The 27,042-nt window shown below is 37.7% G+C and overlaps 1 protein-coding gene across 1 annotated transcript in view; it reads left to right on the top strand.

Annotated features, from left to right (window-relative positions):
- LOC126277970 (dynein beta chain, ciliary-like) overlaps positions 1 to 27,042 on the top strand; it is a 694,172-nt gene that overhangs the window by 393,253 nt on the left and 273,877 nt on the right. Inside the window, exons 20-22 of the mRNA XM_049977623.1 lie at positions 12,694 to 12,872; positions 13,071 to 13,206; positions 13,785 to 13,919. Coding sequence (XP_049833580.1) covers positions 12,694 to 12,872; positions 13,071 to 13,206; positions 13,785 to 13,919 — 450 coding nt within the window. The remainder of the gene's footprint in view (positions 1 to 12,693; positions 12,873 to 13,070; positions 13,207 to 13,784; positions 13,920 to 27,042) is intronic.

The raw sequence follows: 27,042 nt of genomic DNA, 5'->3' as shown, positions 1-27,042 counted from the left end.
GTCCATGGCGAGGTCCATCTTTGCAACCACAACACCATGCAGTGTGGTACAGAAGGCCCTAACAACATGCTGAATGGATCACTCAGGATTGGCAAAACATTGTCTTCACCGATGAGTGTCGCATATGCCTTCAACCAGACAGTCATTGGAGACGTGTTTGGAGGCGACCCGGTCAGGCTGAACACGTTGGACACACTGTCCAGTGAGTGCAGCAAGATCATGGAAGGCGTCATAACGGCTGTACAATACATGAATACCATCCTCCGACTGATAGTCCACCCATATCAGCAGCATATTGTTGAGGCATTTGTCTTCATGAACTACAATTTGCAACTCCATTGTGCACATCTTGTGAATGGCTTTCTTCAGGATAACAACATCGCTCGACTACAGTTGCCAGCATGTTCTCCAGACATGAACACTATTGAATATGCCTGCAATAGATTGAAAAGGGCTGTTTATGGATGAGGGATCTGTGCCAGATCGGCATTGAGATGTGGGACAATCTGAACTTGTCAATAGTATGCCACAACGAATACAGGCATGCATCAATACAAGAGTACATGCTACTGGGTATTAGAGGTACCATTGTGTACAGCAATCAACCACCATCTCTGAAGGTCTCGCTGTACGGTGGTACAACCTACAATGTGGGGTTTTCAAGAGCAATAAAAAGGGCAGAAATGATGTTTATGTTGATCTCTATTCCAGTTTTCTGTACGGAACTCTTGGAACTGAGGTGATACAAAACTTTTTTTAATGTGTGTATGTGTTTTATTCTGCCTCTGCTTGTTGAGTAGATTTGTAATCTATACTGCTTATTTTCTTTCATACATTCTATACAAATTTACTATTTGAATCAGTATGTCAGGTGAGTGTGCGTAGAGGGTTCTTTTATATTTTTTAAAATTTTATTTATTTATTTTTCTTCTCAGCATCTTAGCAAATGATTATTATACAGATAAAGGTATAAATTGTTATTTAAAAATAAATAAGGACATTGCTTACATGAATAAAGCAAAAGAAATAAAAGTCTCCAATGGATCCAGGCAACAGTTGATGAATTAAACAAAATTACCTCACAGTTAGTGTAAAGAAGTTGTGAAAATTTCTTAAGAGAAACAATTAAAACAACATAAGTATGAAGTAACAAAACAAAAACTTACATTGGGCAGACATAAAGGTTTCATCAGTCAAGGTGATTGAGTGACTGATAGCACTGTCAGTAATAACAGAGATAAAATTGTGCAAGCAGTTGAAGACATGTTCATAGGAAAAAAAAGAAAAATCTAGATTGATAATAATGAAAATAATGGCGGAAGTGACATCAGTTGGGATGTGTAAAACAAATCAAGTTATTAAGAAAGGAAATATGGCTGAAGATGATCATGATAATGCAAGAGAAATAGTGTTTCCTAGAGGAACTTATATGCTTGATGCGTCTGTGAAAAATTGGAAAACGCTGTAAGTGTTTCAATTCACAAGAAGGGAAACAGAAAAGTCACGACAAACTGTAGATCTGTCACTGTTCTTTCCATTATATACAGGATATTCACAAAAAGTATATTTTTCAAAATAAAATTCAGTGATCAACTGCGCAGTGTGAATATTTTATTGTGCTCAACTGGATTTGGCAGATCAATCAATCATCTTTGGAAGTGTGTAAAATTCAGGAAAATATAAATCTTTAGACCATGGCCATACATGTATGTTAAGTGCAAGAAGTGCATTACAAAAAACTTAATATCAGTTTATGAGATGGACAATCAGACCTCAGTATCTTTGTCAATGAAGCATAATGCCATGACATATCACAGGCTGTGCATATTGTTTGGCCATGTTTTAATGATCTATATTTTCCTAAATTTTGCAGTCCTCTGAATATGACATATTAATTTATCAAAACCAGACAAGTGTAATAAAATATTTCAGTTTAACAGATGACAACTGATTTTATTTTGAAAAAATTGATACCATACCACAGTGCTGAAAGCATAAAAGCAAAGAATAAAATATATGCATTATCAATGTAAAGCAGCATTTGAAAATATTACATTTTACATAAATGAGGAACAGCAGAGGTCTCAGGACGCTTCCCTGGGGAACACCTGATATCACTTCAGTTTTACTTGATGATTTGCCGTCTATTACTACGAACTGCGACCTTCCTGACAGGAAATCATGAATCCAGTCACACAACTGAGACGATACCCCATAGGCCCGCAGCTTGATTAGAAGTTTCTTGTGAGAAACGGTATCAAAAGCTTTCCGGAAATCTAGAAATATGGAATCAACTTGAGATACCTTGTTGACAGTGGCCATTACTTCTTGCGAATAAAGAGCTAGCAGCGTTGCACAAGAACGATGTTTTCTGAAACCATGCTGATTACGTATCAATAGATCATTCCCTTCAAGATAATTCATAATGTTTGAATACAGTATATGCTCCAAAACCCTACTGCAAACCGACGTTAATGATATAGGTCTGTAGTTCGATGGATTACTCCTACTACCCTTCTTAAACCCTGGTGTGACCTGTGCAATTTTCCAATCTGTAGGTACAGATCTATCAGTGAGCGAGCAGTTGTATATGATTGCTAAATAGGGAGCTATTGTATCAGTGTAATCTGAAAGTAACGTATTCAGTATACAATCTGGACCTGAAGACTTGCCCGTATCAAATAGATGAGAAAGACAATGAAAGATGCAGAAAACTAAAATGTAGTGAAGCAAAGAGTAGTTACAGTGAAGAAATGCTGAGATGGAAGAGCGTAAGGTAAATTAAGGACAGGTGGGTGGAGAGAACCACAGATACGTTGCAGTGCTAGTAGTGCTCTGCAACAGATATTGCGAGTTGCCAGCATATATACCCTCTCCCTATGTGCATTCATCCTAATTGATAATTTGGTGGTAGCCATGCCAATGTAGAAGGCCGAACAGTGTTTATATAACAGCTGGTATAAGAAATGTGTCGTTTTGCAGGTGGCTCTCCCTTTGATAGCATATATTTTGCCTGTTAGAGAGCTGTTGTAATTGGTAGTTGGAGGGTGCATAGGGCAAGTATTGCAGCAGGGACGGTCACATGGGTAGGAGCCATAGGGTAGGAAGATGGGTGCAGAAGGAGCATAGTGTCTGACAAGAATATTGTGGAGATTGGGAGGTTGACAGGAAGCTATTCTAACTGTGGTGGGCAAAATTGCAGACAGAATGGCTCTCATTTCAGAGCATGAATTTAGGAAGTTGTGGCCCTGTTTAAGTAGTTGATAAACACATTGCAGATCAGGATAAAACTGAGTCATCAGTGGTGTGCTTCAAAGTTGTTTTTTGGATTGGCCCAGGAAATCTGCTTTTTAACTAGGCTGGTGGGGTAATTACATGCAATGAAGGCGAGGTGAGAATGGCGATGTACTGCTGTAAAGTATCTGCATCATTACATTACATTATATTACAATATTTGTTGTACAAGGTATGCAATATGATATTGGACAAGTCACTGTGATTTAGAGTAATGTTTTTAAATCATACAAGAATATTTACTTTGATTTAGGATTAATATTATCACAACTGAAGGTTCAGCTTCCATACATTATATTTAACCCAAGAAATTCAATGTCGTTGTTTTTTTTATTTTAGTATTTGGTTATAAATTTTTATGTTTCAAGATTTTCATCTATACTATAATAACATTTTTACAATAAATATTTATGGACAGCAGTTTTAAATTTTGAAGTGTCTTTTATTGTTTTAATGTTTGTGGTAGCTTATTGTATAGTCTGTTTCCTGTTTGTAAGGGTCCATTCGTTTTAGTGTAGTGTGTGCATGTTGAACATGTATGACCTGTTTTCTCCTTGTGTTATACAGGTGGATACTCTGATTAGTTGACACAAAATTGTTGCTATTTTCTGATTTTCCTTACAAATATTATTATTTGTAAAATGTACGGACATGGAAGTGGAAGGATATGTAGTTTCTCGAATAAGGGGGTGCAAGAGCTTCTTGAAGCAGCATTTTCTATGGCTCTTACCATTCTCTTTTGGCATAAAACAACTTTTGCTAGCAGATGCGTTTCCCCAAAAGATTATGCCATATCACAGTAAGGATTCTGCCTGGGTGAAGTATAGATCTTTTAGTGTCTCTTTTGATGTGCAATCAGAAAGAATTTTGATAGTATAGCAAATGGTATTTAATTTATTTGTAATGTATTTTGTATGTTGGACCCATCTTGATGCTCTGCTTTTCTGAGCAGTAGGACTTTATCTTCTTCCCTTCTTGGATAGTAAGCTCTACTAATTGCTCTCTTGGAGACATGATTTTATTCATTCATAGGCCAATCCCGTAATATCTATGGATTCAAGTTTCTGAAGCAAGATGTTGTGATTGATGACGTCAAATGCTTTAGAGAGATCTAGAAATATGGCTGAGATGTGTTCTTTACTGTCCATTGCATTTAAGGCTTCATTTAGGAATGCAAAGATAGCTGTCTCAGTAGATTTAGATTTTCAGAATCCATGTTGAGAATTTCAGAAATAATTATTTTTTTCTATAAAATTGATTAGTCTTCTGTAATAGATTGGCCTGTAGTTTGATACTTCTGTTTTTAGCCCTTTCTTGAACAGTGGTTTTACTTTCATTATCTTCAATTTTTCTGGGAACACCCCTTCTGATGGAGGCCAGTTACTGATGTTGACAAGTGGCCTTACAATGAGGGGAGCACATTTCTTCAAGATATAGTCAGGTATATTGTCAGTACCAAAAGAGAATTTGGGCTTCAGTTCTTTGATTATATTAAGTATTTCCTTTTCATTGGTGGGGTATAGAAAAATATATTGGTTATTTATAGCACATCTAGATTGATTTATAGGAGTACACTGTAAATTTTCATTTGTAAGATGTTAGCTACCTGTGTAAAGTTGTTATTGTTATTGTGGTCTTCAGTCCTGAGACTGGTTTGATGCAGCTCTCCGTGCTACTCTATCCTGTGCAAGCTTCTTCATCTCACAGTACCTACTGCAACCTACATCCTTCTGAATCTGCTTAGTGTATTCATCTCTTGGTCTCCCTCTAAGATTTTTACCCTCCACACTGCCCTCCAATACTAAATTGGTGATCCCTTGATGCCTCAGAACATGTCCTACCAACCGATCCCTTCTTCTGGTCAAGTTGTCCCACAAACTTCTCTTCTCCCCAATCCAATTCAATACTTCCTCGTTAGTTATGTGATCTACCCATCTAATCTTCAGCATTCTTCTGTAGCACCACGTTTTGAAAGCTTCTATTCTCTTTTTGTCCAAACTATTTATCGTCCATGTTTCACTTCCATACATGGATACACTCCATACAAATACTTTCAGAAATGACTTCCTCACACTTAAATCAATACTCGATGTTAACAAATTTCTCTTCTTCAGAAACGCTTTCCTTGCCATTGCCATTGACCATCATCAGTTATTTTGCTCCCCAAATAGCAAAACTCCTTTACTACTTTAAGTGTCTCATTTCCTAATCTAATTCCCTCAGCATCACCTGACTTAATTCGACTACATTCCATTATCCTCGTTTTGCTTTTGTTGATGTTCATCTTATTCCTCCTTTCAAGACACTGTCCATTCCATTCAACTGCTCTTCCAAGTCCTTTGCTGTCTCTGACAGAATTACAATGTCATCGGCAAACCTCAAAGTTTTTGTTTCTTCTCCATGGACTTTAATACCTACTCCGAAATTTTGTTTTGTTTCCTTTACTGCTTGCTCAATATACAGATTGAATAACATCGGGGATAGGCTACAACCCTGTCTCACTCCTTTCCCAACCACTGCCTCCCTTTCATGCCCCTCGACTCTTATAACTGCCATCTGGTTTCTGTACAAACTGTAAATAGCCTTTCGCTCCCTGTATTTTACCCCTGCCACCTTGAGAATTTGAAAGAGAGTATTCCAGTCAACATTGTCAAAAGCTTTCTCTAAGTCTACAAATGCTAGAAACGTATGTTTGCCTTTTCTTAATCTTTCTTCTAAGATAAGCCGTAAGGTTAAAAGTAGGAATTAAATTTATTTGCAATTTTTTTAGGTTCATTTATCACAGTTGAATTCTCCATTAGGCAGTTAATGTTACGGAAGTCTATCTGTTCTGCTGCAGTTTCTTCCCCGACAATATTCCACATGGCTTTCGTGTTATTGGTGGAATTTTTTATATACGTGTCATTTTCCGTTATTTTTGCTTGCTTGACAACATTTTTAATATCTTTTTATAGGTTTTTTTAGTAAGAGTCAAATTCTGGTGATGTGAGTTTTTTGGACAAACTGTGCAGTACTTTTTGTTTGAAGATACTAGAATCCCAGGAGCAATCCATTTATTTTTTGTTTCCCTTGTGTATGTTTTCCTCTGGGTTGGAGGGAAGCACAGTTTAAAATAGTAGGAAAAATTGTTAATAAAGTTATTATATTTTCCATCTGTGTGTTTGCAGTTATAAATCTCTTCCCAGCTTTCTTTGCTCAAGTAATGGAGAAAAATTTATATTTTCATTACTGTAGTTTCTACTGGTGGTTGTTAGGCAGTGATTAAGCTGTAGCTCAGTTTCCATACTCACAGACAGTTTTTGAGTTGTGTGATTCCCAAAGCCTGTGTTTAGTGTTTCTGTTGTATACTTCATTTCTACATTTACAAATATCTGATCAATCATGGTACGTGAAGTCTTTGTGATATGAGTTGCTGTTTCTATGGTGGATTTCATGTTAAAAGTTTGCTAGAGATTCAGTAATTCATTCTTTTCTATGGTGTCCTTTGTAAAGTCAATATTTAAATCACCACATAGAATAATTCTGTTTCTTTGTGTTAGTCTGTTAAGTGAATATTCCAAACTTTTTAGGAGCATATTTATGTCACCATTTGGAGCTCTGTATAAACAAATAACAGCTTAAAACTGTGTGCCCAACCGAGACTCGAACTCGGGACCTTTGCCTTTCACGGGCAAGTGCTCTACCATCTGAGCTGCTGAAGCACGACTCATGCCTGGTCCTCACAGCTTTACTTCTGCCAGTATCTCGTCTCCTACCTTCCAAACTTTACAGAAGCTCTCCTGTGAACCTTGCAGAACTAGCACTCCTGAAAGAAAGGATACTGCAGAGACATGGCTTAGGCACAGCCTGGTGGATATTTCCAGAATGAGATTTTCACTCTGCAGCGGAGTGTCCGCTGATATGAAACTTCTTGGCAGATTAAAACTGTGTACCCAGCCGAGACTCGAACTCGGGACCTCTGCCTTTCACGGGCAAGTTTCATATCAGCGCACACTCCGCTGCAGAGTGAAAATCTCATTCTGGAAATAACAGCTAGTTATCTCAATTCCTGATAGCTCTACATCTTTTCCTTCACTATTTGAACAGTAAATTTTATATTTACAAAGTTTATGTTATTTCTTATGAATATACAACTGCCACCATATTTAAGAACTTTTCTACAGATATAACCACCTAGCACAAAATTAGGTAGGGACACAATATGTAACTTGTCCTCATCAAGCCGATGTTCTGTGAGACACAATAATGAGGTACTTTTTAATTTGTTTTCTAATAGAATTTGGATTTCACTTGTTTTACTGGTTAGTGATTGCACATTTTGGTAAAAAAGATCCAAGTTCATATTTTTGTGTTTTACCTGTGAGTTTTTATTTTGTGTCCCCACAGAAAATCCTGGCTGTGAGGTCGAGGTCTGGATTTCATCTGGTACATCATTTCTGGTATTTTTTGAATTTTAGTTCCAGGAAGATGTTTTACAGTGGGAATTTAATATTTCCCTGGAATATATTTGCATGAATGTATTTTCACCCCGATTACAGCTTATAAGTTTTCCTTGTCCACTATAATCTGACAAACATCTATGAACACCTTACTAAATATTCTAGAGCCTAGTCTGTTAAGATGCAATCCATCTTTACCAAGATACTTGTCATTAAGAAATTTGTTTGGATCATGAATATTACACCTACTTTATTACATTCCTGTTTAACATTGTAATTTATGCTGTTTATGTAGTTGTCACTTACTGACCTTCTGTACAAAATGCCACTGATTATGATTCTCGAGATGTTGTAGATGTTCCTGGCAGTTCTTATTAGGTTTCTTGTGTTGTTGATGATTTCTTCTTCACTGCTGCTTCATAGACAGTTCATTCCAATGTGAATAAATACACCTTTGGTATTTCTATCACATAGCACTTGCTGCTGATTTTAGGATATTGTTAAAATGTTTTACTAATTGCTCAGTCCTGATTCCAGGGCGAACGTCTATTTTCGAGTTTGGAAATACGATGATTTTTCACATAGTCACCTATTATTAAAAACTCATTTTCTTTTGCAGTACTCAGAGGACGTTTCATTTCATTTCCAGCATTTGTATCACTTGTCCATTTGTATTTGTTTTTGTTCCAAATAAATACGTTTGCTTCAGATGCCAAGGCCATGCAGAAGGGAACGTTTGATATGGAAAGGATGGCAGCTGTCAAAACGTAAGTACTGTTGTTTGTTGGTATGTTCAATGTGGACTGAAGTCTGTAGCTGGCCTTCGGTGAGGAGGTGACCAACATCAAGGAAAGTGGCTAGGGATTCGGAATAGGGACATGTGAAATTTTATTGGGAGAAGGTCTTTAGAGATCCTAGGAATTTTAGCAGGTCAGCCTCACCATGAGTCCATATGGTAAAGATGTCATCAATGTATCTAAACCGAACCAGGGGGTGAAGACTTATGATCCCAGGAAAGCCTCCTCCAAGTGACTCATGAAAACTTTGGCATAGGAAGGAGCCATCCTGGTTACCAGGGCCGTACCCCTGATCCGTTTGTATGTCTGTATGTCTGAAATGGTTGTTGCTGAGTGTAAAGTTGATTAAGATAAGCGGAAAGATATCATGGGTTTGGAATTAGGTGACCGCCGACTGAGGAAACTTTCAGCAGCAGACCAACCATGTACGTGGAGGATGTTGTTATACAGGGAGGTGGCATCGGTGGTCACAAGCAAAGAGTGTGGTGGTAGTGTAAATGGCATGGATTTCAGACGATCTAGGAAATGGTTGGATACTTCGATGTAGGAGGGGAATCTTTGTACAATGGGTTGGAGGTGTCGATCAACTAAGGCAGATATATTTTTAGTGGGTGCTTTGAAGTCAGCAACTACAGGACAGCTAGGATGACTGGGTCTGTGGGCCTTAGGGAGAAGGTAAATGGTGGGGGTGTGCGGTTTGAGTGGGGTGAGAAGCTGTATGGACTGAAGTGTAAGTCCTTGTGAGGGGCCTGAGGTTTTAAGGAGGGACTGCAGGCCAGTTTGAATCACAGGGATGGAATCTCGATGACAGATGCTGTGTGTACAGGTGTTAGACAGCTGGTGTAGACCTCCACTAACATACTCCTTTCGGTCAAGTACTACAGTGGTAGATCCTTTGTCTGTTGGGAGGATGATGATGGAGTCATCAGCTTTTAGGGAATGTAGAGCCTGGAGTTCTGCAGAGGACAGGTTAGGGATCCTGCTGTAGGAACCTGAGGAAGGGTTGTAAAGCAATGCTGGATGTGAGGAATTCTTGGAAGGCCTGTAAGGGATGATCTTGAGGTAGTGGTTGTGGATCAAGTTGGGATCATGGTCTGAACTATTCAAGGCAGGGTTCTGTGTCAGGTTTGCTGTTGCAAAGGTTTTAGGATTGGGTAGCAAAGTGATTTTTTCAATGGATATTACTTCTGAAGGAAAGTAAGTCATTTGCCAAAGCAGCATCATGAAGTGCAGGTTTAGGGCTGAAAGTGAGACCCTTAGATAATACAGATGATTCAGGAGGGGACAGTGCTTTGGATGAGAGGTTAAGGACACTGTACTGTTGTGACTGGTTCTTGGTCTGGCAGGTAGTGGTGAAAGTTGTGGAAAGTAGGTTGGCCTAGCTCAGTTTGTAGGAGAGGAATGGTGGCTGATGGTGTGGCTGTTTAGGGAGCTGTATGTAGTAGGGCTGGAAGGGAAACACCACTGTTCAGGTAGTTTAGGAGAAGATGAGAGAGCTTTTTGAAGTGAAGTCTGGCATATTCTTACAGTTTGAAGTTGGCTTGGCAGATGATACCATTTAAGGAAACATGCGGGGCAGATAACTTCAGGGTTTTGTAGGAGAGAAGTCTGGTAGAGGGGAAATTGGCTGCTGAGTCATATAGGTCACAGATTAGCCATATAAGAGCAAGAGATCGTTGTATTTGAAACCGTAAAAGAGCCTGGTGTAGGGTAGCACTGCATCCAGAAACAACTGGGACTTTCAGTGTTATGCCTTTTTGAGTAACTCCAAGGGACAAGCAGGTTTCAAGAAACAAAATGTGGTACTTTAGTTTTGATAGTACAAAGCCATGTTTTCAAAAAGAATGGATGTAATGTGAGATGGAATTCATAATGGCAATAGAGGGCAGTTTGAATAACTAGAAATCGACGGAATGGCTGTCAGACACCTCTATATACAGGGTCTGCCATCAAGATCCTATCCCCGTGATTCAAAATGACCTCCAGTTCCTCCTTTAAAGCTCAGGCCCCTCACAAGGACTAACAGCTCAGTCCATAGAATTTCTCACCCTACCCAAACCACACACCTCCAACTATTTATCTTTTCTCTATGATCCACAAACCTAATCATCCTAGCCAACCTATAGTTGCTGGCATCAAAGCACCCATCGAACATATATCTGTCTTGGGTGATCAACTCCTACAACCCATAGTAACAGTGCAAAGACTACCCTCCTACATCAAAAATACCAACAATTTCCTAGATCATCTGAAATCTGTGCCCATCCCACTCCCACCACCCACATTGCTTGTCACCATTGATGCCACTTCCCTCTATCTCAACATCCCCCACATACATGGTTTGTCTGCTGCTGTAAATTTCCTCAGTCAGTGCCAACCTGATTCCAGATCTATGATATCCTTCCTACTCACCTTTATAATCAGGCGTACGACCATGGTAACCAAGATGGCTCCTTTCTATGCTAACCTTTTCATGGGTTGCTTGGCATGGGCTTTCCTGGGATCCATAAGTCTTCACCCCCTTGTTTGGTTTAGATACATTGATGACATCTTTATTATATGGACTCATGGTGAGGCTGACGTGCTAAAATTCCTGGGATCTGTAAATACCTTCTCCCAATAAAATTTCACATTTTCCTATTCCGAATCCCATGCCACATTCCTTGATGTTGATCTCGTCCTCACCAAAGGCCAGCTACACACTTCAGTCCACATTAACCATACCAACAAACAACACTACTTACATTTTGATAGCTGCCATCCTTTCCATGTCAAACATTCCCTCCCATATGGCCTTGGTATCTGAGGCAAACATATTTATTCGGATGCAAACTTTACAGCAGTACATCACCGTTCTCATCTCAGCCTTCACTGCACATAATTACCCCACCAGCCTAGTTAAAAAACAGATTTCCCGGGCCATCACATCCAATCCCAGTACTGCTGATCCCTCCAAAAATAACTTCGGAGGACACCATTGGTGACTCAGTATTATCCTGGTCTGGAATGTGTTAATCAACTACTTAAACAGGGCCATGACTTCCTAAAATCATGCCCTGAAATGAGGTCCATTCTGTCTGCAATTTTGCCCACCACACTTAGAACAACTTCCCGTCACCATCGCAATCTCCACAATATTCTTGTCAGGCCCTATGCTCTTTCTGCAGCCATTTTCCTACCCTATGGCTCCTACCCATGTGACCATCCATGCTGCAATACTTGACCTATGCACCCTCCTACTACCAAGTACAACAGCTCTTTAACAGGCGAAACATATACTATCAAAGGGAGAGCCACCTGCAAAACAACACATTTCTTATATCAGTTGTTATATAAACACTGTTCAGCCTTCTACATCGGCATGGCTACCACCAAATTATCAATTAGGATGAATGCACATAGGCAGAGAGTATATTTTGGCAACTCGCAATATCTGTTGCAGAGCATGCTCTACAAAATGACATTCATGACCTTGGTGCCTGTTTCGCTACACGCACTGTCTGGATTCTTCGCCCGGCACCAATTTCTCAGAACTCTGCAGCTTTTCACTCTTATTAACTCATGCTTGATGTTTAAGAAGTACTTCCTGTCTGCATATTACCCTGTCCTCCAGCCTTAAGCTCCCAGGTTTCAAATCTCATACGATGCAGTCCCCCCCACAATTAGTCTTTTCCTCTCATCCTGTATGGTAAGTCTCCCCTGACCCGTGGTTCTGGGTGACTTTCCCGAAATATACCCCCTTTCCTAGACCTCTCCAGTATTTTTCCTTCACCCCTCTTGCTTCGCCTTCAACCCTTCTGCCTGAAGAAGTAGTCACTGGCTCCAAAAGCTTGCCAATTATAACCGTCTTTTATGTTCATATTCTGTTGCCACCTGGTGAGTAGGTTTTTATCTATCCAAGTAATTAATATGTATATGGTGTGACAAACTGCTCACTCTGCCATGCACTCTATAGTTATTTCTAGAGTGTACAATTAAATTTTGTTTGTTTTCATTGACTGTTTATTAGCTTTCTGTTTCATAATTGTTATCCACAATTTACATGAAACTGCTCAGTCATTATGTGTGAGGTAACAGTTATATTTTTGTCAATGTGTCTTTGAAACAATTTTAGTAGTGTTACAGAATTTGTTTGATCACATTTTTTCCACTTTTTTCAACAGATATCACAGCTGAGTGTACTTATAACTTTGCTGCTTGGTGATCTCACAAAAGGGGATCGCCAAAAAATTATGACAATTTGTACAATTGATGTTCATTCCAGAGATGTTGTTGCAAAGCTGATTCAACAAAAAGTTGAATCAGCATCGGCATTCCAATGGCAATCACAGCTCAGGCATAGGTATGATTTTCATCAGCTCTGAAAGTAGATACTAAGTATTTGGTACTCCTGATTTTCTTGGAATCCTTCATTGCATGAATTAGCATGAGACTGAAGCTTAATTATTTTTTAATTTTAAATTAATGTAAATCACATCTTGATACTATTATTTTATTTTGATTGCAGTTCTGATAGCATTTTCTGCAAATTTTTTTCCAGGTGGGATCAGAAGTTTAAAGATTGTTTCTGCAATATATGTGATGCACAATTTAGATATGGCCATGAGTATCTCGGAAATACACCTCGTTTAGTCATCACGCCACTTACTGACCGTTGTTATATCACACTGACCCAGGTAAACGTATTCAAATGTTTCATTTTCACTAATAGATTGTTAACCTATAGAGAGATGAAAAACTATTTTCTGTAGGAAATCAGGTCTTGTTACAAATGGCAAATCAAAGATGTTAAACTTTTTTGAGAAATCTTGTGTAAAGAAATTCCTGTAATTACATATAAAACTGTTAGCAAGCTACTAGTGAGAACAGCAAGTCTAATCAAATTACTTTTCCAGTTTTCTCATAAGACACTGTGGTCACATACCTAATATGTTTTCTGTAGCATGCGTAGCCTCATTTAGTGGTGAAAGACACAAGTAAATTGGATAAAAGAGAAGGCACAAATTCCAATCTTTTGCTGAAGTCACCAAGTAGTGTGTTGTCTTATTTTCTATCAACTGAAAGGGGCAATGTAACCTTGTTCCACTCACTCATTTGCAGTAATGAGCTACAAGTTCCAAAAACCACAATTTTGACATATACTACTTTTGTTGGTACCATGATGCAGATCAATAAAACACATGATTTTCTTGATTTTGTTTGGTAATATTACAGCATTACAATATTTACTATCACCATTTGTAATTGTTTTCAGTCATTGCATTTGATCATGGGAGGAGCACCAGCTGGGCCTGCAGGTACAGGCAAAACAGAGACTACAAAAGACCTTGGCAGAGCAATGGGTGTCATGGTCTATGTATTCAACTGTTCAGAACAAATGGATTACAAGGTGAGATACCATCCACTTATTTATGGTAGTATTGGACATGTCTGTATTTGGAATGGCATGGTATTATCAATCTTCATTGCTATTGTCTATAATTGGTTATAGTTTGCTCTAGTTAAGAAAATGTAGTCTTAGAGTGGTAAAACAGTAAGGCTGGTAGCTGATGTTCAGTTTCTAGGTTCATAAGTAGTATGTTGAAGTTAGAATATGTTTGGTGACATACAAATATTGATCAGTGTTTATATAATGTAATGAATGTAGTTGTAGCTTATAAGAGCATTTCTAAAGCAAATCTACATGCTGAATTGAGGGTGTAATTTTTAAGCAGTAAATTTAACTCTTTTTGAGGACCAGTGGTTTCTACCTGAAACCACCATTTTATTATATTTGGTTTGAAATACCAGTGCTGTTAACATGAAACTACTGTTTTACTAGCATGAAGTAATAAATGAAGTTAGCGAGAAAAATTAATATCATATTTTCAATGTTAAGTTCTCATGCTTCTAACTAGGAAGTATGTTAACCATCATTTTCAGATAAAATACTTAATTGATGTGTGGGGACTTACTATGGAGATTCTGCAGCATAAAAAGATGTGCAACACTTACTTTCATAAATATTTTGCATCTCACTGTGAATTACTCTAAGGACATCAACATTGGCATTTTCTTATTTACATCCGAACATATTGATGTGGGATGTACAATCCCATATGAAGTATATTGTATTGTGTTTATTGGTCCCATTGTCTAAAAAGACATATTTTGCAGAAGACATTAGACAGTTCAAATTACAAGTACACTTCTTATCTCTAGGCATATTTATTTAAGGTTATGATAAAACACTTTATGCATTAAGTATGTATTTAGCACACTTCATAAATTTAAATATTCTTCAATGGAGTACAAGAAGTGATGCTGTAAGTATGACTTTAGAGAGTTTCCAATGGTTTTGACCTGAGTAACAGCTTTTATGTTTTCAGGAAGTTTGTTATAAAGTTTGTTATAAAGTTTGTTATAAAGTTTAATTCCCATGTGGAAAGTACCTTCTTGGCACAGAATATGTTGATTTGGATTATATGTAAATTTTTGTTTTTCTGGTAAAATAATCATATATATATCACAGTTTTTTTGCAGTCTGCAGCCCTTACCTATTACATTTATTTTAATGAATATAAGGGTTTCCTACACGTGGTAATGGAATAATACCAAGTATCTTAAACAGAGGTTTGCAAGAGTCTCTAGGTTCGCATCCAAACATGATTCTAATGGCCCTGTTTTGTAGTTTGAAAGTGCTATTACCTGTTTTAGACTTTCCCCAGAAAGTGACTCCATATTTAATGCAAGAGTGGAAGTAGCTATGGTATGCATTCATTACTGTTTTTCTCACTTCAGCATATTTTAGTGACTAAAGAAGGTAACATGTCTTTCCCAGGTCTGAATTAAGGTATGCAATATGCATGTTCCATTTAACATCACTGTGCAGCCAAAGCCATAGGAATTTGGCTTCAGTACTGGTACTCACTAGTTCATCATTGATGGAGACGATTGGGATAAACATTTCCTTGTTTGGAGCATTATCGAATTTTAGTGCAATGGTCTTTTTGCTCTTTATTACAAGTTGATTACTCTGCCTGGCTGCTAAGTTGCTTTGTGATTATTGTAATTGTTCTTTTCTGTCTCATTTCAGTAGAATTGTGGTGTCAGCTGCAAATATGATTGTTTTATGTGCATCCGCATTTGCGATTATTCTAATTGTTTTTTCTGTCTCATTTTAGTAGAATTGCGGTGTCATCTGCAAATGTGATTGTTTTATGTGCATCCACATTTGAGATCATTTATATATGGAAGGAACAGACTTGGTCCCATTACTGATCCTTGGGGTACACCATATTTAATTTGTTTAAAGTCTGATAAGTGTTCAGATACAGTTTTAGGTGAGTATTTGTGTGTTTGATGCACACTGCCTTTCCTACGATTACTCAGAAAAGAACTGATCTAGCTGTTGAACAGACCTCTAATTCAACATTTTTCAAGCTTTGAGAGCAGATTCTTATGGTCCATCATGTCAAAAGCTTTTGACAGGTCAATAAATACTCCTATTGATTCCTGTTTCTTGTCCATCAGGCTTAATATGGAATTGCACTCATAAACAGCAATTGTCATTGACCTCTTATTTCTGAATCCAGGTTGCTCATTGCATAGGATATTATTTTTACTTACAAATTTCATATGTATGTCATACATAATTTTTTCTAATACTTTTGAAATGCAGGAGGACATTGTGGTGCATCTGTAGTTATCTTCGTTATCTTTCTTGCTTTTTTAATATACTGGAATGACTTTAGCTGTTTTCAATACATCAGGGACAGTGCCTGCCAGGAGGAAGCAGTCCCATAAGTGTGTAAGTATTTTAGTTAGGTTTGATGCACTCTTCTTCAAGATTGTTGCAGGAACACCATCAATACTAGCAGAGTTGGAATTTTTCAGTCCTTTTTCTGCATTACTGGGATATGAGCTCGGGGAGTCAATGCTACAACCTTGCAGCTGTGGCTAAAAATGGGGGTGAGATGCAAATACAAGAAATCAACAAGAGAGTTCTCCTAGCCTCTCCCACCTCAATTCTCCACAATCATACCTACACATGGTGCCCCTGTTGAGCTGAGCAACCCAGTAGATGGTTGGGTAACCAACCCCAGCAGGAAACTGGGTCAGTGAGCTGACAGGATTTGGAGGACAGTGGAAGGCAATGAGAAACCACCCCAGGAATTACTTCCATAGACATTCATGGGATGGACCTCTTTTACAATATTCCAGATTTAAAGCTTCCCCTCAGTGAGATTTCCGGGAGGGGAATACGACAAGGCTCCACAGATTAGAGCATATAGAAAAGGAAGGATGGAGATGAAGAAGGAAGACTTATTGGGGATTGGGACTTGGAATGTTTTAACCCTTCTCCAGGAAGGGAAATTAGAAAACACGAAATGTGAAATGACAAGAAACAAATTAGATGTCCTCGGAACGTATGAGGTGAGATGGGGTGTTTGTGGAGAACTAGAAAGTGCCAGCTTGCAATTGTACTATTCAGGTGCAGATAAAAGTGGAATGTATGGGGTTGAAATTTTGATAGGTAAAAGACTGAAGGACATGGTTATTAAGGTTGAATATGTTAATGGAAGGATTATGATGATGAGACTGAAAGGGAAAAAGAAAGACTTTGTTATCATCCAGGTCTATCTGCCAACAAGTAATCATTCAGATGAAGGGGTCGAAGAATGCTATGAGGAGATAGAAAACTTAGCATAGAGAGAGAAAAGAAATGCATTTATTATTATAATGGGTGATTGGAATGCAGTAGCTCGTGGTGGACCAGGGAAAATTTGGACTGGGAGAAAGAAATGAGAGAGGGCAAAATTGTTGGAATACTGCAATGAAAATTTCATGCTAGTTGGAAATACTCTATTTGATAACTACAAAAGAGATGGTATACATGGGTATCTTGATTTGACAACAAAAGATATCAAATTGATTGCATAATGTTACAACAAAGATACCGGAATTACCTAAAGAGGATCAAAAGTTATCCAGGGGCTGATATTTATTCAGATCATATATTAGTAGTAGCTGAGGTTCTAGTTAAATTGAAAAGAATCAGGAAAGGACAGAAGAGAGAGCACATTAACTTTGAGAAACTGAAAGACAAAGGCAATTGTGAAAAGTTAGAGAATGCATATTGTGAAATCGTGATGCAAGGACAGGAAATGGAATGCACAGAAGCAAGATGGGATCATTTTAAAAATGGGATCAAAAAGGCAGGTAACAAAACGTTTGGAGCCAAGGAGAGGAAAAAAGTAAAGAAAGAAAGGGTAACGCCAGAAGTGATAACCAAGATGGATGATCGCAGGGAATGGAAAACTGTAAACACAGAAGAAGGGAAGGGCAACTACAGGAGGTGAAATAATGAAATAAGAAGAGAAACAGAAAAAGCAAAGGGGAAATGACTGACAGAAAAGTGACAAGATAGAGAAATTAGAGAAAGAAGGAAAATATGATTTGATGTACAAAGAAGCAATGGATTTGACATTCAGGGGAAAGAGAAACAACAATGGACTAAAGGAAGTAGAGGCAGCAGACGGTAAAATGGTGAGTGAACCCCAAGAAATAATTAGAAGATGTGAAGAATATATAGAATGGCTATATGCTGCAGACAGCTGACCAAGTGAAGGATACCTTGGGATAGAAGAAGAAGATAAAGTTGCAGATGATGACAAAGGTAACGAATACTAACTAGTGAGATTGAAGGATCTATGAAGGAGAAGAAAAATGGAAAGGCAATGGGAATTGATGAGAATCCTGCAGAACTGTTAAAGTCATTGATGAAAGAAGGGAAAAGGGAGTTAATTGAATTGTGTAATCAAAAATATGTGACAGGAAATTGGCCAAAGGACTTTATAGAAAGTATATTAATACCTATAAAAAACAAAAAGAACAGCAGAAAGTGTGAGGAACATAGAACAGTGAGCCTGATATCGCATGCTATATGGAAACCTGGATTGCATTATAGGAGATGAACAATGTGGTTTCAGGCGAGGTGTGAGAACTAGGGACGCCATTGGGTTACTGAGAGTTATAGGAGTGAGGTACATGGAGAAGAAAAGGAAGGTGTATGTTTCGTTCATTGATCTTGAGAAGGATTTTGACTGTGTCAGATGGGACAAACTGATGGAAATCCTAAGGAAACAGGGAGTTGACTGAAGGGATAGACGGCTAATTAGAAATTTATATTTGAACCAGAGAGCAAGAGTAAGAATAGGAGGTGTGATGAGTGAAGAAATTGAACTGGGAAGAGGTGTAAGACAAGGTTGTTGTTTGTCACAAACACTGTTTAATATCTATCTGGAGGAAATTATTAATGAAAGTTTTGATGGAAGGAGAGGAGTTTGTATAGGGGCTTGGAGAGTGGAGTATATAAGATTTGCAGACAACATTGTTGTCATGGCAGAGAGTGCAAGAGAGATGGAACAGATGTTAGATGATCTAAACCCAAAATTAGAAGAATATTGAATGTAGATTAACAAGAAGAGAATGAAAAACATGGTAACTGGAGGAAAGGGGATAAAATGCCGTATGAAAATAGGGGGAGAGGAAATAGAGCAAGTGAATAACTTCAGTTACTTGGGAAGTGTAATAATGGATGATATGTATTGCTCAACAGAAATTAGGAAATTATAAAATAAGGATTTGAGAGGAAACAGAAATTACTTTGTGGACCACTAAACAAAAATCTGAGGAGAAGACTTGCCAAATGTTACATCTGGAGTGTTGCACTATATGGTGCAGAGACCTGGACATTGAGGAAGGAAGATGAAAGAAGATTGGAGGCACTAGAGATGTGAATATGGAGAAGAATGGAAAAAGTGAAATGGGAAGACCAAGTATGGAAAGAAGAAGTATTAAGAAGAGTTGGAGAAGAAAGAAACGTGCTGAAAGTCATCAGAAAGAGAAAACGAAACTGGATTGGACTTTGTTTGAGGAGGGACTGTTTATTGAAGGAAGGAATAGAAGGAATGGTGGAGGGAAAAAGGGGAAGAGAGAAAAGAAGATATCAATTGCTGCACAATATCAAAATTAACAAATATTCACAAATGACAAGACTGGCAATGGGCAGATGTAAGTGGATTATATAAATTTTTATTAAAAAAATGAATATGAATAAGGATAGGAATATGGTTGTGTTGTTATAATGTTTGTGCTTATTGGTATTCCTTTGGGCATTGGACTCCCTAACATTTTTGTTGAAGCTGCAGGCAGCGGAGGTCGCCAGGGACACCGGCACTTGTCATAATCATGAAAATCCTCTTCCTGTAATTTTCCTCTTCACTTACTTCAGTAAATAAAATGCTTGATATGGTTCTTTAAAATTATAGTATTCATTCACACATATGACACAACGAGATCACAATACTTCATCTCTAAAATCGCACATCCTCATCGTCCTTCCACATACAAGAGAGATAGACTGTGTCTGTCTAAAACAAAACAAAAAACTGTACAACAAATTGAATGAGAAAATGTTTTTGTTTGTCTGCACCCTACCGCGCATTCATAATTAACATCTTTGCCACTCCTCTGCTTACTCGGTGTTTCAATTTCTTTTGTTCTGGGTGCCTTTCATGTTATGGAGGTGTACAGATTTTTTTCTTAATTTGCTGACAGGGGTTGATGCCCTTTATTGTCACCTTCTTTTTTATTTAATGGAATGGATATGTCAGCTTATCATATGTATGTTAAAGTTCTACAAGAAATTAAAATATTATATACATAATATGTGAGTCCATTACATATTTAAATTTAGCACGCTAGCAATAATGTCCAGTTTGCTCCATTCTTGCTCTTGGGTTTTGCACTGGCACACTGGCTGATTTGGTGGCAATAACTAGTTGCCAATAGTCAACATGCTATATGCTGCCATTGCACATGCGTGCCCTCGTTTTCTTGGTGCTGATGTTACATTGTGTGTCACACTTTCACCTGAGTGCCACGTATCGAAGAATTGCTGTGGCATTTGTTTTCATTCTGGATGCTGTGAATGTGTGCGTAGTGTTCAAAATCCGACACTGTGGTGGAGATCTCCATTTTTATAGCCTGGGCATCATTACTACCTGTCATACACACATTTTCAGTGGAGATAACCCTGACCAACAGTATCTGTCAATGAGGTGAGTACCTGCTCCAACAACTATAGTTCTCTTGTCCATGTACCAAGTGTTGTGAGCTACAATATTCATAAGTTATTTCGTTGTACACGCATGTTCATGTCACCACACTTGACCGTTCACTTGTTGAAAGACACATATAACTGTCTAAAATGTTGTATAAATTGGTTGTCTTTGAAGTTCATTTCTTCATATAGAGTTTGGTTTCCAATGAAAATTCATACAAGTATTGAGTTACAACAATATACATAACATGATAGCTTATATCTATGGTTTACATTCCATCCATTGGTTATATTACGAACATAAGTAGTTTTAAAATGTCATAAAAATTTTCATTAAATGGGTTCTGTTACTACAGTTTGTTTGTTAGTTTCAACTTATCTTTGTTCACATCACATATACAAATTAATTACATATCACATTTTATGACACAATACAAGCATATGACACATTTTTGCTTCATTTTATACATAGGCTTTTATCATTTATGGGAGCTTATTTCTTTCTTAAGAAGAGAAGGGAGAAAAACATTCAAAATAGGACTAAAACATTACGCATTGCTGGCCTAACTATGCTTGGCACCGCCTCGTTTTTTTGGAGGGAAGAAAGGAAATACTCATCTACTGGTTCAAGGATTTATGAGGAAATATTACTTGTACAATCGTGGACTACTTGCCAAGGAACTTTTGCTTCATTGAAATAATGTATACTGACTAATCATTGACAAAGTGTCAGGTTGTTTTTTGATGTACTAGTGTTGTTCATAGATAGCTTAGTGTGAAATCTGATGTTTTAACCATCGTATACTTATCTTTCTCAGATACCTAGAAATGTCATTATTCAAGCTTTCATGTGTGATGATAACAAAGTAATTGGTTTTTGTAAAATCACATGCTTAAATGTTTATGTGTACTCTGCTGCGAGTAGGTAGTGATAATTGTCTCTGAGACACACTGAGACGATACATATTTCATTTTTCATTTGCCTTATGACCTTTATTGTATAACTAAATTGTCTACTTGAGGTGAGGCCCATTTCTTCATTTGGTACCTGCTACCCTTGATGTAATTCTCTTCTCCTGCACCATGATGATGCACTGGTCACTTAAAAAAAAAAAAAAAAAAAAAAAAAAAAAACACTTGAAACTAATTGCATTTCGTAGTTCGATGGCCAATGATACAATTGGTCATTGCATACACCCACAGATATTTCCATATTTTGTTTACATTCACTTATTCTGTTACCCTTTATGATCATTTTCCTTGCAAAGAAAATTATATGACATTTCTTACGGTATTTTGTCGTTTGTCCTTAGCTTACACATCTTGTACAGTTTTTCATAATGTTTCCTTTTGGTTGTAAATATGTTTGTTATAGCTTAGTATTTAATTAAATCTCTGTGTACATATATCAATAGGTTCCTTAGTTCGTAGACAGTAGATGTATTTATATAGTATTTCTGTTTACTTTGTATTTAAGTTATGTACATATTGCATTCCTATTTTGGCTGTGCCTTCAGCCAGTCTGTCACACATGCGCATAGGTCAGTGTCTCCTCTCCTGCTACTGACTTAAGCATGTATTGTTGAGTGTGCGACAGCTGAGCCCTAAGCTAATTTCATTCATACTTTCTCTTCAAAGGAAGGGGTGTGTTACTTCTCATTGCTGATAATTTTTATGCCTGTGGATACAAATCAAAAGAATCACCTGTGAGGTCATAAATTACTTTATCTTAACATACACTCTAGAAGAAAATTACACTTAGAATTATGTACGCTATGTACAATTATCTTGTGAAAAGAAAATGTTACTGTGCTTCGTCATTCTATAAAGGTTTTTATATCTTTGTGAGGGTAGAGACCCTTATCTCTTCCTGTTTTCTCATAGGCTAATCTGTACATCCCAGGATATGGTATTTTGGAAATTACATAAGGTCCTGAATAGAGTTACTGCGACTTCTTATTCGGTTTGCCAAATTTTGTCGATTTAGGGTGAGTCCCTAAGAGGACTCGTTTCCCTTCAAAAAATTGTGTAACACATTTCAGTTTCTTCTTATAAATTTTCCTTCTATACTCCCGGCCCTGTTTTCCAAAGTAACTATGACTTGTTTGATTTTATCTTGTAGTGTCATTTCTGTAGTGGATACCTTTGGTATGGACGACTTCCTACCCATTAGTTTGCTTTGTCCGGAACATCAATTCATTAGGTGTGAAACCTGCTGAAGAATGTGGAAGGTTATTGACAACTTGCAGGAAAGGAGTTACATATTCTACCCATTGGGTATGTTTGTGAGTTCAGTTTCTTCTTATAAATTTTCCTTCTATACTCCCGGCCCTGTTTTCCAAAGTAACTATGACTTGTTTGATTTTATTTTGTAGTGTCATTTCTGTAGTGGATACCTTTGGTATGGACGACTTCCACCCATTAGTTTGCTTTGTCCGGAACATTAATTCATTAGGTGTGAAACTTGCTGAAGAATGTGGAAGGTTATTGACAACTTGCAGGAAAGGAGTTACATATTCTACCCATTGGGTATGTTTGTGAGGGGTGTATGTCATAATAAACTGCTTAAATTCTTTAAAGACTCGTTGAACTGGGTTTGCTTCTTGGTGAAAAAAGCTTACTAAAATGTGATTTATGCCCTGTGAGCTCATACATTGTTTCCACCTCCGCCCAACGAAATATGAAGCATTATCAGTTAGTAGTACCTTTGATTTACATACTATTCTCAAATAGTCTCCCTCAATTCTGTTTCTGATATTTGTGCCCGTTGCATTTTTAATAGCATACATTTTGATATATTTAAAAAAAATATCGTATACTGTTACTACCTATCTTACTCCTTTACTTCTTGGATATGGACCAATACAATATCTAGAGGTTTTTTTGTGACTATTGGGTGTAGCTCAGTATATTTTGACACATTGTAGTGTTCTGATGTTTGACATATTCCTGTAACCATTTACTTACTTTCCACCTTCATCTTGCTTAAAGTTTTGCGTTACTTTGCTCCATCTGCAATCTTGCTGTTGTATAATTTTCATTTTCTTATGAAGCTTATGGTAATCAGACTCTTGTGTTGTACCTTGTATTAATAACATTCCGAGTTCTGCATCTTTCTCTGTTAATTCACCAAATTCCTCTGAACCTAGTGGTAGCCTAGACAAGGCATCTTCAGTAACCACATTCTGACTTTCTTTAATATAAATTATCTCAAAATTAAATTCTTGTAAGTATAGACTCCACCTAGCTAATCTACAGTGCAGCAGTTTACATGTTAAAGAAATGACAGTGACTGGTGGTCACAGTAAACTTTGGTATTCTTGCCCCACAAAAAATATTCAAACTTGTTGAATGCCCATGTTACCGCTAAAATTTCCAATTCTGACACAGAGTAAGACCATTCTGCTTCTGATAATGTGCAACAAGCAAAACAGATAAGCTTGGGTACTTCCTTACCTTCTTCCTCTCGCATCTGGAATAAGCATACCCCCAGCCCTTGAGATGAGGCATCTGTGCGTAGACAAAAATCCTTGGACATGGCAGGGTGGCTAAGAATGTCTGCATTTACAAATTCCTGCTTAGTGATATTAAAGTCCTCTTGACACTTATCATCCCATAACCAGAGCCTATTTTGTCATAACAAATTGAGCAATGCATCACTGTTCATCAGTTGTTGTGGTACAAATTCACGAAAAAACTAAGCTAGTCCTAAGAAGGCTTCCTTGAAGCTGGACAATTGCATATGACATCAAGTTTTTTTGGATCAGGTTAATATACCTTGTCCTGTCACAACATGTCCTAAAAATTAGACTTGCTTCTTACCAAAACTAGACTTTTTGTAAATTGGTTGTTAATCCATAATCTGCAAATTGTTGAAGCACCTGTTCAATGAGCCTGATATGTTCTAACCAAGTAGGAGGCTAGTAGTAGGTCATCTATTTAAACAGTGACTTTGCTGAGCAATTCTGGTCCTAAAACCTTGTCCAATGCAGATATGAACACTTCAGTCCAATAGGTGGAACAGAGAATTTGGAACTTCTGTCCCCACAAACAAATGCTGTATACTTTCGACTTTGTTCGTGGAGTTTTATTTGCCAGTAAGAAATTTTGTGATTGAGTACACTGGAATATTTTGTATTGTAAAACTTTAGAAGCTGTTGGTCCAGATTGTCTGGCCTTATGCATACTGGTATTATAATCCTATTGATACCTCTAGCATCGAGAACTAATCTTACAGAACCATCTGGTTTGCTTACTGGTAATATTGGACTACAATAGGATGAAAATGAAGGATTTATGGCTCTGAGCACTATGGGACTCAACTGCTGTGGTCATTAGTCCCCTAGAACTTAACACATCCATGCCCGAGGCAGGATTCGAACCTGCGACCGTAGCAGTCGCACGGTTCCGGACTGCACGCCTAGAACCGGGAGACCACGGCGGCGGATTTATAATTCTCCATTTAATCATATGATTGATCTCTTCCCTTACTGCCTCTCATTTTGCCCATGGAATAGGATATGACATTACACAAAATGTCTCATGTGGATAGACTTCAAATTTATATTCACAGTCTCCTGGCTTCTTACTGAAAACATTGGTATTATTAAATAACAAGTTAGAAAGTTCTTGTCATTGGATATCATTTAGTACATGTGATTCACTTAGTTTCTGCTCTACCATTTCGTAACTAACCTAAGTGTTTGCTTCTTGTTCAGTATCAAATTTGTTTGTGAAATACACAGCTGGAAAGGAATATTGTACTACGACATTTGAGTCTGGTTTGTTTTTCTTGCTTTCATCAGGTGTTTTGACTAAATCAATAGAAAAGATCCTATCCTTCACATGAAAGTGGCATAGTTAGTTTCAGGGAGAGCATAAGGGAAAAATTGACAGGAATGGGGGAGAGAAATACAGTAGAAGAAGAATGGATAGCTTTGAGGGATGAAGTAGTGAAGGCAGCAGAGGATAAAGTAGGTAAAAAGACGAGGACTAGTAGAAATCTTTGGGTAACAAAAGAAATATTGAATTTAATTGATGAAAGGAAAAAATATAAAAATGCAGTAAATGAAGCAGGCAAAAAGGAATATAAACGTCTCAAAAATGAGAGCGACAGGAAGTGCAAAATGGCTAAGCAGGGATGGCTAGAGTGCAAATGTAAGGATGTAAAGGCTTATCTCACTAGGGGTAAGATAGATACTGCCTACAGGAAAATTAAAGAGACCTTTGGAGATAATAGAACCAATTGTATGAACATCAAGAGCTCAGATAGAAACCGAGTTCTAAGCAAAGAGGGGAAAGCAGAAAGGTGGAAGGAGTATATAGAGGATCTATACAAGGGCGATGTTCTTGAGGACAATATTATGGAAATGGAAGAGGATGTAGATGAAGATGAAATGGGAGATACGATACTGCGTGAAGAGTTTGACAGAGCACTGAAAGACCTGAGTCGAAACAAGGCCCGGGGAGTAGACAACATTCCATTGGAACTACTGACGGCCTTGGGAGAGCCAGTCCTGACAAAACTCTAACATCTGGTCAACAAGATGTATGAAACAGGCGAAATACCCGCAGACTTCAAGAAGAATATAATGATTCCAATCCCAAAGAAAGTAGGTGTTGACAGATGTGAAAATCACCGAACAATCAGTTTAATAAGCCACAGCTGCAAAATACTAACACAAATTCTTTACAGACGAATGGAAAAACTAGTAGAAGCCGACCTCGGGGAAGATGAGTTTGGATTCCATAGAAACACTGGAACACGTGAGGCAGTACTGACCTTACGACTTATCTTAGAAGAAAGATTAAGGAAAGGCAAACCTACATTTCTAGCATTCGTAGACTTAGAGAAAGCTTTTGACAATGTTGACTGGAATACTCTCTTTCAAATTCTAAAGGTGGCAGGGGTAAAATAAAGGGAGCGAAAGGCTATTTACATTTTGTACAGTAACCAGATGGCAGTTATAAGAGTCGAGGGACATGAAAGGGAAGCAGTTGTTGGGAAGGGAGTAAGACAGGGTTGTAGCCTCTCCCCGATGTTATTCAATCTGTATATTGAGCAAGCAGTAAAGGAAACAAAAGAAAAGTTCGGGGTAGGTATTAAAATCCATGGAGAAGAAATAAAAACTTTGAGGTTCGCCAATGACTTCGTAATTCTGTCATAGACAGCAAAGGACTTGGAAGAGCAGTTGAATGGAATGGATAGTGTCTTGAAAGGAGGATATAAGATGAACATCAACAAAAGCAAAACGAGGATAATGGAATGTAGTCGAAATAAGTTGGGTGCTGCTGAGGGAATTAGATTAGGAAATGAGACACTTAAAGTAGTAAAGGAGTTTTGCTATTTGGGGAGCAAAATAACTGATGATGGTCGAAGTAGAGAGGATATAAAATGTAGACTGGC

The sequence above is a fragment of the Schistocerca gregaria genome, chromosome 6 (genome assembly GCF_023897955.1).
Source record: "Schistocerca gregaria isolate iqSchGreg1 chromosome 6, iqSchGreg1.2, whole genome shotgun sequence".
Classification (NCBI taxonomy): Eukaryota; Metazoa; Arthropoda; class Insecta; order Orthoptera; family Acrididae; genus Schistocerca; species Schistocerca gregaria.
This window is presented reverse-complemented; position numbering and strand designations above follow the sequence as displayed.